The 15919-nt window shown below is 41.5% G+C and overlaps 1 protein-coding gene across 2 annotated transcripts in view; it reads right to left on the bottom strand.

Annotated features, from left to right (window-relative positions):
• Positions 1–15919, bottom strand: part of musk (muscle, skeletal, receptor tyrosine kinase) — a 177094-nt gene that overhangs the window by 132395 nt on the left and 28780 nt on the right. The window contains exons 4-6 of one of the 2 annotated variants that reach the window (XM_073048585.1): positions 15132–15259; positions 11068–11212; positions 10112–10141 (exon numbers count right to left, since the gene is read on the bottom strand). In XM_073048585.1, coding sequence (XP_072904686.1) covers positions 10112–10141; positions 11068–11212; positions 15132–15259 — 303 coding nt within the window. The remainder of the gene's footprint in view (positions 1–10111; positions 10142–11067; positions 11213–15131; positions 15260–15919) is intronic. The other variant, XM_073048584.1, reaches the window with a different exon arrangement.

The following is a 15919-nucleotide window of genomic DNA, read 5'->3' as shown; positions in this document are numbered from 1 at the left end:
AAACTCTGAACATCCTCTACAAAGCACCATCCAGAGACAGAGAAGCAGTTTCAGCGACAGGTTACTATCGATGCAATGCTCCTCAGACAGGATGAAGAGGTCAATACTCCCCAATGCCATTAGGCTTTACAATTCAACCGCCAGGACTTAAGAACTTTTTAAAAGCTATTATTAATGCTTTTTGAGATAGTGATTTAGATGCATATCATATTTTTTTACTGAGTTAAGTATTGTATGTAATTAGTTTTGCTACAACAAGTGTATGGGACATTGGAAAAAAAGTTGAATTTCCCCATGGGGATGAATAAAGTATCTATCTATCTATCATTAAATAATTAGGGCTACACAGTAATATCTATGTAAATCTCCAGAGAGCCACAATACTAAACAAAACTAGAATAGTCTGAAAGTTCCTAGTAATTGAAAAATAGGTGTACTTGGCCACACCCATACCTCAGGTTTTACCAGCTTGAGGCGAGAAAAAAATAAAGATAATAAATAAGCAATAAATATCATGAACGTGAGGTAAAGAGTCCTTGAAAGTGAATCCATAGGTTGTGGGATCATGTCAATGATGGGGCAAGTGAAGTTAAGTGAAGTTATCCCCTTTGGTTCAAGAGTCTGATGGCTGAGGGGTAATAACTGTTCCTGAACCTGGTGGTGAGAGTCCTGAGGCTCCTGTAGCTTCTTCCTGACGGCATCAGTGCGAAGAGAAGAAGTTAAGCCTCATTAATAAGTTATGGTGGATTCCATGGTATCATGGTTTTGTGTACCCCAGCACTGTGTCTCTAACTTGCAGTTCATCCAGATATCATCAGTGGTAATATATCTGTCAACGTTACTCCCTGGAAAGAAGGCTGGCCCAGTGGCATAGTTAGCTGGAGCTGCTGTCTCACAGCCTCCGAGGCCCAGTTCAATTCTGGTGCTGTGTGTATGGAGTTTGCATGTTCTCTTTGTGCCTCTGGGTGTTCCAATTTCCTTTCACAGCTCATATCTACAATTATGCCAATCTATGCTAATCCTACCTTCCAACATTAAACCACACAAGTGCCTTTTTAACATTGTAATTGTATCTGCTTCTATCTCCTCTTCAGTCAGTTATTCGAGATATTCATCACCCATTGTATGTAAAACTTCCTCCTCAGATCTCCTTTAAATTTCTCCCCCCTCAATTAAACCTATGCTGTCTGATTTCAGAATCAACTACCCTGGGAAAAAGACTCTTACTATTTACCCTATCCATGCACCTCATAGTGTTATATATTTCTAACGGGTCAGATAGGATCATCCCTCAGCCTTGTAACTAAATCTCTCAGCTCCCAGCACCATACTAGTATTTTTCTTCCTCGGCCCTTGTAATGCTACCACATCCTGCTTGCAGAGTGACAACCGAATCTGTACACAATACTCCATGGGCAGTCTTCCAACATTTTGTGAAGCTGAAACTATGACGCCCCAGCACTTATACTCAATGCCTCAACCATGAAGGCAAACATGCCAAATGCCAACATCTTATCCACCGGTATCACCATTTCCAGCAAACTATGAACCTGCACCTTAAGGTCTCTCTGTTAACACTCCTAAAGTCCATGCCATTTACCGTCCGTACTCTGCTGGCATTTAACATCCCATTAATACTAAGAAAAATATGCAGGAGAATAACTAAATGCCATCACCATCACTAGAGGGATAATATCAAGCAAAATAATGCAACTTAAGGCTGATAGGTCCCCATTCCTGAAGGTTTTATCTGAGGATCTTAGAAGTGGTATTTCATATAATGAGTACATTACCTGAAATCTTATGAACATCCTTAGAGTAATACTATTGATCAAAAAAAAGGAGAGGGGCACAAAATAGGTAAGCACCTGCTGGTTGGCCTAATGTCTATTATTGGAAAAACGTCGTTAATAAGAAATTAAGCATATCATCTGGGAAATCATACACTGATCAAACAGAATCAGTGTGACTCCATGAAACAAAAATCATGCCTGACAAATTTATTAGAGTTCTTTGAGGAATTAACAGCCAGAGTGATAGAGGGGAACTAGTTGATTTAATATGTTTCGGGCTTTCAAAAGACATTCAGCAAGCTGCCACAAGAAATGTTATTTTGCAAAATAAGAGCATATGGCATTGGACACAATTTATTAGCACGGATAGAGAATTAACTAACGAGCAGGAGCAGTGGGTAAGGTGAAGGGGGTTTGCAATCTGTGAGCAGTGGGGTGCACAGGGTTAAGTGCTGGGAGTGCAAGTGTTTGGAATATAAAAATAAGGAAATCTTTCTACATCTGATTAGGACAAAAGTGAAATGATGTCAAGGGTACTCTGCAGAGTTTTAATCACCTTATTTAAATAAAAACTTTGGAAGCAGTTCAGAAAGGCTTTATTAGGATCATCATCTCTTCTGATGAAAGGTTGACAGATTGGGGCTGTACCCAGTGGAATTTAGAAAAATGGAGGACTATCATATTGCAGCATATAACATTTGTAGGGGCTGGGTAAATGCTGGGAGGATGTTTAGTTAAGAAGAGTCTAGAACCAGAGTGCTCACAATTCCTTATTGTTATTGTTTCGGAGGACCTGTCCTGGGCTCAGCACATAGATGCAATTACGAAGAAAGCATGACAGTGCCTCTACTTCCTTAGGAGTTCATGGAGATTTGGCATGGCATCTAAAACTTTGACAAACTTCTATAGATCTGTGGAGGAGAGTATATTGACTGGTGGCATCACAGCCTGGTATGGAAACAGCAATGTCCTTGGATTGGAAAGTCCTACAAAAGGTAGTTGTTACAGCCCAGTTCATCATGGGGAAAGACCTCCCCACCATTAAGCACAATTACTTGTAACACTGTGGCAGGAAAGCAGCATCCATCATCAGGCCCCCCACCACCACCCAGAACATGCTCCTTTCTCACTGCTGCCATCAGAAAGAAGCCATAGGAGCCTCAGGACTCACACCACCAGGTTTAGCAACAGTTATTACCCCTCAACCATCAAGCTCTTGAACCAAAGGGAATAACTTCACTCATCTTCACATGCCCCATCATTGAAATGTTCCTACAATGGACTCACTTTCAAAGACTCTTCATCTCATCTTCTTGCTTATTTATTTATTAATATTATTTCTTTCTTTTTATATTTGCACAGTTTGTTGTCTTTTGCACAGTGGCTGAATGCCCAGGTTGGTGCCTTCTTTCACTGATTCTATTATGGATTTATTGAGAATGTCCACAAGAAAATGAATCTAATGGTTGTATATGGTGACGTATATGAACTTTGATATTAAATAAATTTACTTTACTTTGAAAGACACTCTTATATATTCTGATGATGCATTTCTTCCCTCGAAGGAAGCTATGAAGACGAATCCTGAAATTAATTCAAAGCTGAGACAGATTTTTCAGGAGGGAATCAAGAGTTATGGGGAAAGAGAACTTTAGAAAAGTTGGATCAGCCATGATCTTACTGAATGGTGGATGAGCTTGAGGAAACCACATCTATGCTTACTTTGTGTGGTCTTATTTATTTGCATCATATTTTTAACATAGTGCTTTGTTGCATTTACTGCAACATATCAAACTTAGCCACATGGGAATCTCCAGAAACACAGGAGATCACAGATGCTGGAATCTGGAGCTGCTGGAAGAACTCAGCAGGTCAAACAGCCTCTGTTGATACAAAGCTGAGAAACACAAGAGATTCAGCAGATGCTGGAAATCCAGAGCAACACACACAAAATGCTGGAGGAACTCAGCAGATCAGGCAGCATCTATGGAAATGAACAAACTGTCAACCTTTCAGGCTGAGATTCTTCTTCAGGACTGGAAAGGAAGAGGGAAAATGTCAGAATACTAAGGTGAGGGAGGAGAAGTACAGACTAGAAGGTGATAGGAAAAGCCAGGTGGGTGGTGGAGGGGGATGAAGTAAGAAACTTCGAGGTGATATGTGGTAAAGGTAAAGGGAGGAGAAGAAGGAATCTGACAGAAGGGAGTCAACCATAGGAGAAAGGGAAGGAGGAGGGACACCAGGGGGGTGTTACTCAGATGAAGAAAAGAGGTAAGAGGGCGACCAGAGTGGGGGAAAAGAAGAAGGGGGGGGGTATTATCGGAAGTTTAAGAAATCAATGCTCATGCTATCAGGTTGAAGGCTATCTAGACACACAGCCTATAGCCTTGGTAGCCTCCAACCTGATGGCATGAACATTCTCCAGTCCTGATGAAGGACACAGCCCAAAACGTTGACTGTTTATTAATTTCCATAAATGCTGTCTAACCTATTAACTTCCTCCAGCATTTTGACTGTGTTATTTTGAATTGAGATACTGCTTTAAAAAATATGAGTGCCATGGTTACATCTTTGATTTGTAAAAACTGTGAGGAATTGAAAGAAAAGTTATTGAGGGTTAGTACATCTTATAAGGTACCAAGTCAGATAATCACAGAGAAAGTTTTCACAATCATCTTAATGGAAAGTTATCACTGTATGTCCACACTGCATGGCAGCAATATCTAACCATACACGAGATGCCACAATATTGCGTCTTACCATTGGAGTGATGTTGGTGACTTCATGAGTGTGTCTGATGTCTATGAGTCTCATGGTACATTGTGGTTTGGACATATTGGCATCCTGTGACTGGAGTGTTGCCATGGAAACATTCAACAGCATACCACTGGTGGGTGTGACTCAGCTGGAAGTCCCTTATTCCGGACCTGGAAGGTTGTGGATTCAACGAACTCCAGAGGCTGACACTAAGTGTTGAGAGGGCGTTGCACTGTTGGAGCTAACCAATTTTCATCCCTCAACCAGTATTACATTGGTCAATAACACACCATTGTGTCAGAGAGTGCATATTAAAAGTACTTTGCAAGCCAACTGGCATGTCTTGAAGACGGACAAAGAGTTCTATAAAGTGAAAGTATTTTTTCTGTTACTCAAATAAGCTAAAGTTTTGGCCGTTGGCTATGGTTCCAGCTTGCCTTAGGAAGCTGGTTTTCCATATAGACCAGGGTTGTATTGAGCTGAAGCAGGTTCACCATTCTCCTGAGATATGAGAGCTAATAGACTTTCATAGACTAAGCTGCTGATATATAGGTCACAAACAAGAGAAAATCTGCAGATGCTGGAAATCCAAGCCAACACACACAAAATCCTGGAGGAACTCAGCATGTCAGGCAGCATCTATGGAAAAGAGTAAACAGTTGACTTTCAGGCCAAGACCCTTCATCACAAACATTGACTGTTTAATCTTTTCCACCTGTCCTGCTGAGTTTCTCCAGCATTTTGTGTGTGTTGATATATAGGTCAGATGGACATGGATGGGGGAAGCCACAGGAATGAATCGGTCAAATGGTAGCAATAGAAACTATGAGCTCATCAGACTTTCCGAAGCATAGCTGACTGTGCAAAAAGCATAGGCATTTAAGAAAGCAACATGCATATACAGTGAGTGGCAATATGGACAGGAACATGGTATGGGGAACACTAGGCAGGAAATGGGAACTTGAATATCAAACCATTCTGGTTAGTTATTTAAACATCATAAGCACAAAGCCAAAACAATCAACTCAGGCTAAATGCACCAGTTCCATAAAGAATGGTCATTTTGTTGAGGAAGCAGAGGAGACAGGAGTACTTAACTATTATAATCACCTCCTCACTAATAATATAATGATTAATAAAGATTACAGATGATGATGATGAAACAGATTTTCTTAATTCACCAGTCCTAAACTATCCTAATCTATCTGTTTCTGTTCACCTAGGGAGTTCTCCTCCATAATCCTGGCCGCAGTTTACATATCACCAGTGAACGATGATAATCAAGCGGTTAAGATACTGCATGATGCCATCTCCAGAGAAGAAGCAGTCCATCCCAGCTCATTTCAAATCATCATCATGGACTTCAACCAGGCTTGTTTGAAGAAAGTCCTGCCCAATTAACATCAACGTATAATCTGTAGCATCAGAGGTCCCAACATACTAGACCACTGTTATACTGAGATAAGGAATGCTTGCCATTCCATGCCCAGACTGCATTCAGGAAATCTGATCACTTGTTTGTCCTTCTCCCATCTGTGTACAGGCAGGGGCTAAAGAGCAAAGCTCCAAAGATTAGGACAACAAAGAGGTTGTCATGGGTGGCAGAGGATTGCTTCAAGTCAAGACTGGGCCATGTTCAAGGACTCATCCCTGGATCTGAATGAACACACCATGATTGTAATGGACTTTATTATAACAGTTGTAGAGGAGTGTGTCCAGAAAAATCTTTCAGAGTCTTCCCCAATCAGAAGTCCTGGATGAGTCACGAGATCCGCATTCTGCTGAGAGCCAGATCAGAGGCATTCAAGTCTGGTGACCAAGAAAGTTACAAGAGATCTAGGTACGACTTCCGGAAAGCCATCTCACGGGTGAAGTGGCAATTCCAGACTAAATCTGAATCAACAAAGGATGATCTACTGAGCTTGAATACTATCACCGCTATAAAATTAAATCATGACATAGGCAACAGCAGGGTTTCACTTCCAGATGTGCTCAATGCCTTCTGTGCTCACTTTGGCTGTCAAAACATGGAGGAACTGTCATAAGCTCCCTTGCATCCAATGAACCTGTGATTTGAATCTCTGAGGCCACATGTGAGCAGCCTCAGGAGAGTGAACCTATGAAAAACATCCAGCCCAAGCAGGGTACCTGGCCTTGCACTAAAGACCTGTGCTGATCAACTGGCTGGAGTATTCACTGAGATCTTTAAACTCTTGCTTCAGTAGTCTGAAGTTCCCACCTGCTTCAAGAAAGCTACAATTATACTGGTGCCCAAGAACAACAGGGTAACCTGCCTCAATGACTATCATCCAATAGCACTTACATTCTCAGTGATGAAGTTTTTTGAAAGGTTGTTGATAAAACATATCAACTCCTGCCTGAGAAGTGACTTGGATCCACTCCAATTTGCCTACTGGCACAACAGATGCATAGCAGATGCCATCTCATTGGCTCTTCTTCAACCCTGAAACATCTGGACAGTAAAGATGCATACATCAAGATGCTCTTTATCAACTACAGCTCAGCATTCAATACCATCATCCCTCAAAACTAATCAATAAGCTCCTAGACTTTGACAGTATCTCCTTGTGCAATTGGATCCTTGATTACCTCTCTTGTAGACCCCAGTCAGTTCAGATTGGCAACAACATCTCCTCTTCAATCTCTATCAGCACAGGTGCACCACAAGGCTGTGTGCTCAGCCCCATGCTCTACTCCCTTTACATTTGTGACTATATGGCTAAACACAGCTCCGATGCCATATTCAAGTTTGCTGGCTACACCACTGTCATAGGTTGAAACAAAGGTGATAAATCAGCATATAGGAGGGAGATTGAAAATCTGGCTGGTGGTGCCGTAACACCTCTAACTCAATGTCAGCAAGATCATGGAGCTGATTATTAACTTTTGGAGCAGGAAACCAGAGGTCCTTGAGCCACTCCGCATCGGAGGATCAGTGGTGGAGAGGGTCAGCAACTTTAAATTCCTCAGTATTATTATTTCAGAGGACCTGTCCTGAGCTCGGCATGTAAGTGCATTTACAAAAAAAGCACAGCAGCACGTCTACTTCCTTAGGAGTTTGAAGATAATTGGCATGACAGCTAAAACTCTGATAGACTTCTATAGATGTGTGGTGGAGAGTGTATTGACTGGCTGCATCTCAGCCTGGTCTGGAAACACCAATGCTGTTGAACTGAAAATCCTACAAAATGTAGTGGATCGCAGGTGAATCTCTCCACACCATTGAACACCTCTACTTGTGATACTGTTTCAGGAAACAGCATCCACCATTAGGGACCCCACCACCCAGGACATGCTCTCATCTTACTGCTGTCATCAGGAAGATGGCACAGGGGCCTCAAGACTCACACCACCAGGTTCATGAACAATTACTCAACTATCAAGTTCTTGAACCAAAGGGGATAACTTCACTCAACTTCATTTACCCCATCATTGAAATGTTCCCACAATCAATGGACTCTCTTTGAAGGACTCTTCACCCTGTGTTCTTGATATTATTGCTTATGTATTTTTTATTATTATTATTTCTTTTTTTTTTATTTGCACAGTTTGTGGTCTTTTGAACCCCGGTTGAACACAAAGCTGGTGCGGACTTTCATTGGTTCCATTATGTTTATCATTTTATAGATTTATTGAGTACACCCACAAGCAAATGAATCTCAGGGTTATATATGGTGACATCTATGTACTTTGATAATAAATTTAATTTGAATTTTGTACTTTCCCACTGCAACATGCACCTTCAGTGTTTCTAGTGTTTATCCTTTGACCCTCTGGGTATTCTGCCTGTGTCCTATGATTTCATTGTGAAAATCACATCACCTTTCAGCTATCATTTCCTTCTTTAGAAAGTTTATTTTTGTACTCAGATCACTAACCCAGCATGCCCTAATTGCTGTCCACTTTTACATGATTTGATGCCTCAAATCCAATGCAGCAAGTTACCATACTCAGCCACTTAGAAGATACATTCCCAAAATTCTTCTGTTCAATCTTCAGAAACCCTTGAGAACTGCCCATTTAAATTGGTAAATTGGTAAAATGGTAAGTTGGTTTATTATTGTCACATGTATACAGTGAAAAACTTGTCTTGCATTACATCTATAGAGATCATTTCATTATAACAGTGCATTGGGAGAGTGCAGTGTAAAGCAATGGCAGAATCCAGACACAGTTACGGAGAAAGCTCGGTGCAGCCAGACAAGAGGTGCGAAGCCATAAGGAGGTGGCTCGAGAGGTCAAGCGTCCTTTTTGTCGTATCATAGTCTCAAGGAGAACAAAATTCACTACACAGGTGGTGTAATTCAGTATTGGAACAGTCAAATAGCTACCGCAATGACATTTTCATTCATGTTCCCTCACTGAGTCAGAGCATTAAAGGATGATCTGATGGTGGTGGTGGGGGGGGGGGGTGTGGAGGGTCTTCAAAGTGGTAAAAGGATTCTCTAGGATTGATGTAGGGAAGATGTTTCCACCTGTGGGAGAGAAAAAAACAGGGATGGGGGGGGGGATCACCATTAGTCAGTCACAGGAAACTTTGCTATTGAAACTAGTTTCCACAGGGAGAGAGCTTTGCAATTAACCGAGAGGTATTTCAGGGAATGTTGGATAAATATGTGAGGGATAAAGGAACAAAAGGATATGCTGATTTTCTGTGATTGGGAGTGATCGTGGGAAGCCTGTTTGAAGCATATGCACTGATGTGGAATGTTTTGACTGAGTGGTTTGTTTCTGTGCTGGACGCTGTGCCATTTCTTTATTTCTATTCTGTTAGGTTGGTGATGCTCCAAAATGTTTGATATCTTTGTGTTTTATGATATGAGCAAGCTGATTTTCACACCCAAGATAAATACTCTGTGCATTTTAAAATATTGGAGGCAGCACTCAAAGCTTGAGGTGATGAAAAGAAAAGGTGCACATGTCTGAAGTGTAGATACTATTTATAATGAATATCAACGGGATACCATATATCCAGGCACACATAAGCCATTAAGAGCCCACGTGTTCACAGCTGTTTTTGCAAATAGCACACCAATGCAAAAGGAGCAAGGAATAGCAAGCAGCAAGTACAGAGCCAGTGCAAGATGCAGACTTCTTGTCTGTGTATTAAAAACACCTTATTGGGAGAAGTGAACCTTGTAAATCAATGTAACTGGCAAAATATTGCCTACTGGAACTCCAGAAAACATGGAAAGTCCTGTCAATACTCAGCTTTTCCACCAATCTGTCATGTCAAATATCTTCCCTTCATCCCTTTCTCCGTATTTGAAACAAGTTTTATTCCCACTTCCAATGAAAGGCAATTGACCCGAAGTGCTAACTCTGTGTCGCTCTCCATTAATGCTGCTTGTCCTGCTGAGTATTTCCAGCATTATTTTCTCATCTGCTGTCTTTTACAGTACTGCACAGAACTGCAAAATGGAGCTGAGTATATTATCCCTTTATAAAATTATTTATGAAGAACTCTCCCAATAAGTTGTGACTGCTATATTAGTGACACCACTCACAGCACACATGCATTGAGCTGATAAGCAAAATACCTCTTTCAGTTGCATTTGTCATATTAAAATCTGCACAATGAATGAGGGAGAAAAGCAAATAAGTATTGGAAAAATAATCTGTCGTGCAAAATAAAATAACCACATTTGCAGAAAGCGATACTACACTGAATGAGAGTTTTTGACTATTGATTATCAGGTTATTGATTTGGACCAGAAATGGGTTCCAGGAAAGAGACAGGAACAGTTTGATTTATAAGGCGTCTTTAATATAGGAGAATGAGTCAAGGTACTTTACAGGACCTTTAACAAAGAGGCTCATAAAGGGTGATCAGAATGGATGATCAAACCAAGAGTTAAATAGTTAAGTTTCAGAGAGTGTCTTTGAGGAGATGAAGGGGATAGAGAAGCAGGGAGATTTATGGAGGCAATTTTGAGCTCTATCAGCTGGAAGCACAGCTGCTAATGATTTAAAGGTTCTAATTCAAAGATATGCTCCCTGTTCTTGTGTTATACTTGTGATATCACTGTCAACATATTCAATGATTCATAATTAATATTCGGTTATTCCAGGCATTCTGATCCCTTTTCTAAAAGCTAAGTGATGATTAAAAAAAAGCAGTCCTGTGTCATGGAACTGCGATAGAATTGGTGCTGTGAGAGAGAGAAAGAGAGTGAGAGCGAGTGTGTGTGTGTGTGTGTGTGTGTGTGTGTGTGTTAATTGTTCAAAAATATTCCCATAAAAATTATCCCAAACCATATTCACAGAAAATACATTGTAATTCCTATGTCCACCCATTTTAACAAAGATGTTAATCCATTTATTAACTTTTTAAATAGTATAAAACTTACATTATAACAAGGGAAAGAGAAATTTCATAGCTAATCACCATAAGTGATTCAACAGGAACACAAAAGCATTACATTTGTTAGTTCAACGGACACTGTACTTATCGGGATAATTATTTCCTGAGATCGTTCTTTGATACTAGACCTACCTTGTACTTCCAGAGTCACAGATCTGGAATACTCGAAGCCCAGGCTGTTTCTTGCCAAACACCGATACTTTCCTGCATCTTCTAGCTGAACACTACGAATTCTTAAGTTCCCAGACTCAAGCACAGAAGTTCGAGGCTGGTCCTTCTATGAGCAAATGCATTACTTCGATATTGCATTCAAAACAAAAGGTACAAGTTTTTTGTGCTTTACATGAAGGGAAATGGCAAATAAGTCACATTTTGAAGTCCCTCGTCGTAAAGTCATTTGGATGGTTTAAGAAACACACAAACCTTATAAAGCCAAAGAGGGCCTTTATAAGGCAAGAAAGGCATACTTCAATGTAATTTAGAATGTGTAACACTACAGCGCAGTACAGGTCCTACAGCCCACAATGTTTGCTGAATCTTTTAACCTACTCTAAGATCAATATAACTCTTCCCTCCTACATAGCCCTCCATTTTCCTATCATCCACGTGCTTATCTATGAGTTTCTTAAATGTCCTTAATGTATCTGCTTCTACCACCAGTCCAGGCAGTGTGTTCCTCACACTCACCACTCCCCATGTTAAAAACTTACCTCTAACACCCCACTATAATTTCTTCCAATTACCCTAACATTATGGCCACTAGTATTGCCGTTTCCATCCTGGGAAAAAGTCTCTGGCTTTCCACTCGATCTATGCCTCCTATCATCTTGTACACTTTTACAAAATCACCTCTCATCTTCCTTCACCCCAAAGAGGAAAGCCCTAGCTCACTCAGCCTATCTTCATATGACATCTTCTCTAACCCAGGCAGCATCCTGGTAAATCTCCTCTGCACCCTCTCTAACCCAGGCAGCATCCTGGTAAATCTCCTCTGCACCCTCTCTAACCCAGACAGCATCCTGGTAAATCTCCTCTGCACCCTCTCTAACCCAGGCAGCATCCTGGTAAATCTCCTCTGCACCCTCTCTAACCCAGGCAGCATCCTGGTAAATCTCCTCTGCACCCTCTCTAACCCAGGCAGCATCCTGGTAAATCTCCTCTACACCCTCTCTAACCCAGACAGCATCCTGGTAAATCTCCTCTGCACCCTCTCTAACCCAGGCAGCATCCTGGTAAGTCTCCTCTGCACCCTCTCTAACCCAGGCAGCATCCTGGTAAATCTCCTCTGCACCCTCTCTAACCCAGGCAGCATCCTGGTAAATCTCCTCTGCACCCTCTCTAACCCAGACAGCATCCTGGTAAATCTCCTCTGCACCCTCTCTAACCCAGGCAGCATCCTGGTAAATCTCCTCTGCACCCTCTCTAACCCAGGCAGCATCCTGGTAAATCTCCTCTGCACCCTCTCTAACCCAGGCAGCATCCTGGTAAATCTCCTCTGCACCCTCTCTAACCCAGGCAGCATCCTGGTAAATCTCCTCTGCACCCTCTCTAACCCAGGCAGCATCCTGGTAAATCTCCTCTGCACCCTCTCTAACCCAGGCAGCATCCTGGTAAATCTCCTCTGCACCCTCTCTAACCCAGGCAGCATCCTGGTAAATCTCCTCTGCACCCTCTCTAACCCAGGCAGCATCCTGGTAAATCTCCTCTGCACCCTCTCTAACCCAGGCAGCATCCTGGTAAATCTCCTCTGCACCCTCTCTAACCCAGGCAGCATCCTGGTAAATCTCCTCTGCACCCTCTCTAACCCAGGTAGCATCCTGGTAAATCTCCTCTGCATCTTCTCTAAAGCTTCTACATCCTTCCTACAATGAGGTGTCCAGAACTGCACACAACCAGATTAAATAACCTAATCTAAAAGGGCATAGTTTAATATAGACTGACTTGGCAAGATTAACCTATTAATATTTAATTATTTATTGTTTTATATTGCTATATCTCTTCACTATTCTTGGTTGGTGTGACTGTAACGAAACCCAATTTCCCTCGGGATCAATAAAGTATGTCTGTGTGTCCGTCTGTCACAATGGACTCAAAATGAAGAATGGCCCTTTATGAATTTTATTTCCAATGGTATGGGAATTGGAATATAATCTTGAAACTAGGTCACAAGGAAGATTTTCCAACAAGTGAAGTTTGACAGATCTTCATTAGAGATTGTCTATACTTTTCAAAGCTGTGCTCTTGAGCATCAAATAGAAACTTAATCAAATGGGAAGCTAGATTTTTTTTACATATTCCTTTGTTCTCCCACATCCTTCCACCCCACTCACTGCCTCTATCCATTATTAGACCACAGATTCCAGCTCCAGTTGATGGTAAATCTCATCCAATGACCTGATTTTCCATCTCACATTGTCCTGAATTTCTTCCCTATTTGACTCTCCCATTCCCCTTCTCCCATGCCGCAGGACCAACATTATCCAGGGAAGATGTAACACTATAATATGGCCTTGGGCTTTGTGCATAATAGGATTTGCTTGGGAGGATCTTACATTCATACAGTGGGGGATCAGGCCTTCGACCCATTATGCCGATGCCATCAGTTACTCACTTCCTTCTGCCCACATTCCAACCGTCTTCCTCCCTGATGTTTCTACTCCACCCATTGCATATTGAAATGTGATACAACCCTTAAACCATAGAGAAGAAACAATGGTTGGTTGCTTTCTGATTCAGAACGTCTGATTCAGGTTCATTGCTCTGATTTACCATGGTTGAATGGGAATCTTTGTTGAAAGCCACTACCCCCAGTGCTGCCTTAACAATAGGGTGTTTTACCATATGTGCTCACCTATGAAAATACGAGATTCCTGCAACAATTATACTGAAGAAGGGACTGGAAATACAGTCACATAATTCAGCTTTTTTGTGTACCAGGATTTAGTTTTGAAACTTAAATTGCTTGGTATCTCTGCATGAGCATAATTCACAGAGGATGGTTCTCCAAGCAGTTAAGCTTGAGGGCCTTTGGAGAGTGATGCTGGTTATTATCTGATTGCAGACACTACTTCAGTATTGTAACTCCAATAAGAAAGGTCTCGAGTTCAGGACCAGGGCCTTCACCACTCCTTCTGACCTGAGCTCTTTTGTGGACTGCACCACTGGTGCAAATGGAGAGTCAATGTTTCGGGCTGAGACCCTCCATCTGGAAATGTACTTCACTACTTCTGCTGGTGTCCAGATCCAACAAAAGCTTGTCCGATTGCCCATTAGAGAATCGTGATGGCCACTCCCATCACGCACCTGCCTCTTTTGGGAAAGCCTGGCACCCAACTGAGTCCCCATTGCTGCAACTTCTTCAAGGGACTGAATCCAAAAGGCTGTGCTTCTCACGCAGATGTCACGATGCCTGGATGCGCAAAGCTTTGCATGCCATGCACAAAGGATTCCCTGCAACCCAGAGTGAAGGTCACACCTGGTTTAATTCCATCCGCTGCCCACCACAACTTCTGCCCCTCCCACCCTCCTTCCCAAGAGTCAAGTTAGCCTGGAACCAGCCTGGAAGAATTTGTGTGCTGAGAGTTCACCCTGATATCATCAGCTGATATTTATCCCTCAAATCAGCATCACCTGGTCACTTACCTAACAAGCGTTTGTGAAACCCTTCTGTGCAAAATTTGGCTGCAAAGAATCTCGCATTAGAACACATTAATGTACAAAGCTTTGAGGGAAATTTGAAATCATATAAACTCTATAAAAATGTACATCTTTCATACTTCCTTTTAACCAGTGAGAAGGAACATTATATAGAATAACCTGACATGACACCATTCAAAAGATTCCCTGAGGTTCTAAATTCTGGAATCTCTGGACCCTTTTGAAATCCGTTCAAGATCAAATCTATTATAAACCATGTGAAGATCAAAATGGAAACCAAAAGAAGATGCAGATGCTGGAATATGGAGCAACACGCAAAAATATGGAGAAACTCAGCAGATCAGGGAGCATCTATGGAGAGAAATGGACAATCGATGTTTTAGGTTTAGACTTCCCATTGACCCAAAAGATTAACTGTCCATTTTGTGCCATAAATCCTGCCTGGCCCACTGAGTTCCTCCAGCTTTTTGTGTTTAGACCAGAGATGGTTGTGAATGATCTGAGTACCTGAACAGTCCAGAAGAGGCTTTTCAGCTTACCTTCAGTGAATTTTCATCTTTGATCCATGAAATGGTCGGTTTTGGATTCCCCATGGTACTGCAAGGTAGCACGACCTTTGATCCCAGCAAAGCTCTGACATCAGTGGGTGGCCTAATAATTTTTGGCTCTGAGGAGACATTTTGTAAGCATAGAGTCACCTGAAAGTAGAATTCAAACCTCACCGTACAGATTCTGTGCCTATGATACTCTTTCTGAAGACACTTCAAAGTCAGTGAGTTAGAATTTTCAGGTTTAGATTCCACTCCAGGGGTCTGAGCACAGAATTTCTATTCTATTGTCAACCTCAGTACAGCACTGCTTTTTGGATGTGACATCAAGTGCAGGTGCGTATTAAAAATCCCATAGAACTATTTCAGGTTCAAGAACAGCTACGGTACTTCCTTTCAACTATTCAGATCTTGAAATAACCTGTACAGTCCTAACCATTACCTCAGTAATGGATCGCTTTACCCTACAAAGGGCTTTTTTTTTGTTCTAGTTGTATTCATTCTTGAAAAAATTATGCATAATTTATGTTTAATTTACGTTTTTCTTATGAACGTTGTGTATCTAACACTATGTGCCAGTCATGCTGTTAAAGTAAGCTTTTCATTACACCTGTGCACACATGTACTTGCACTTATGACAATAAATTTGACTTTGACTTTGATTTTGATGTAAACTTTTAATCAATGCCAGTAAACCAGATGGTCTGGTTATTATCATGTTGCTGTTTTTAAGTTTGTGGCAAGCTAATTGGCTGCAATTCTTCCTATATTACCTCACA

Source organism: Hemitrygon akajei, chromosome 6 (assembly GCF_048418815.1).
Source record: "Hemitrygon akajei chromosome 6, sHemAka1.3, whole genome shotgun sequence".
Taxonomy (NCBI): domain Eukaryota; kingdom Metazoa; phylum Chordata; class Chondrichthyes; order Myliobatiformes; family Dasyatidae; genus Hemitrygon; species Hemitrygon akajei.
The sequence above is the reverse complement of the archived record's forward strand: the minus strand, read 5'-3'. Positions and strand labels throughout refer to the sequence as shown.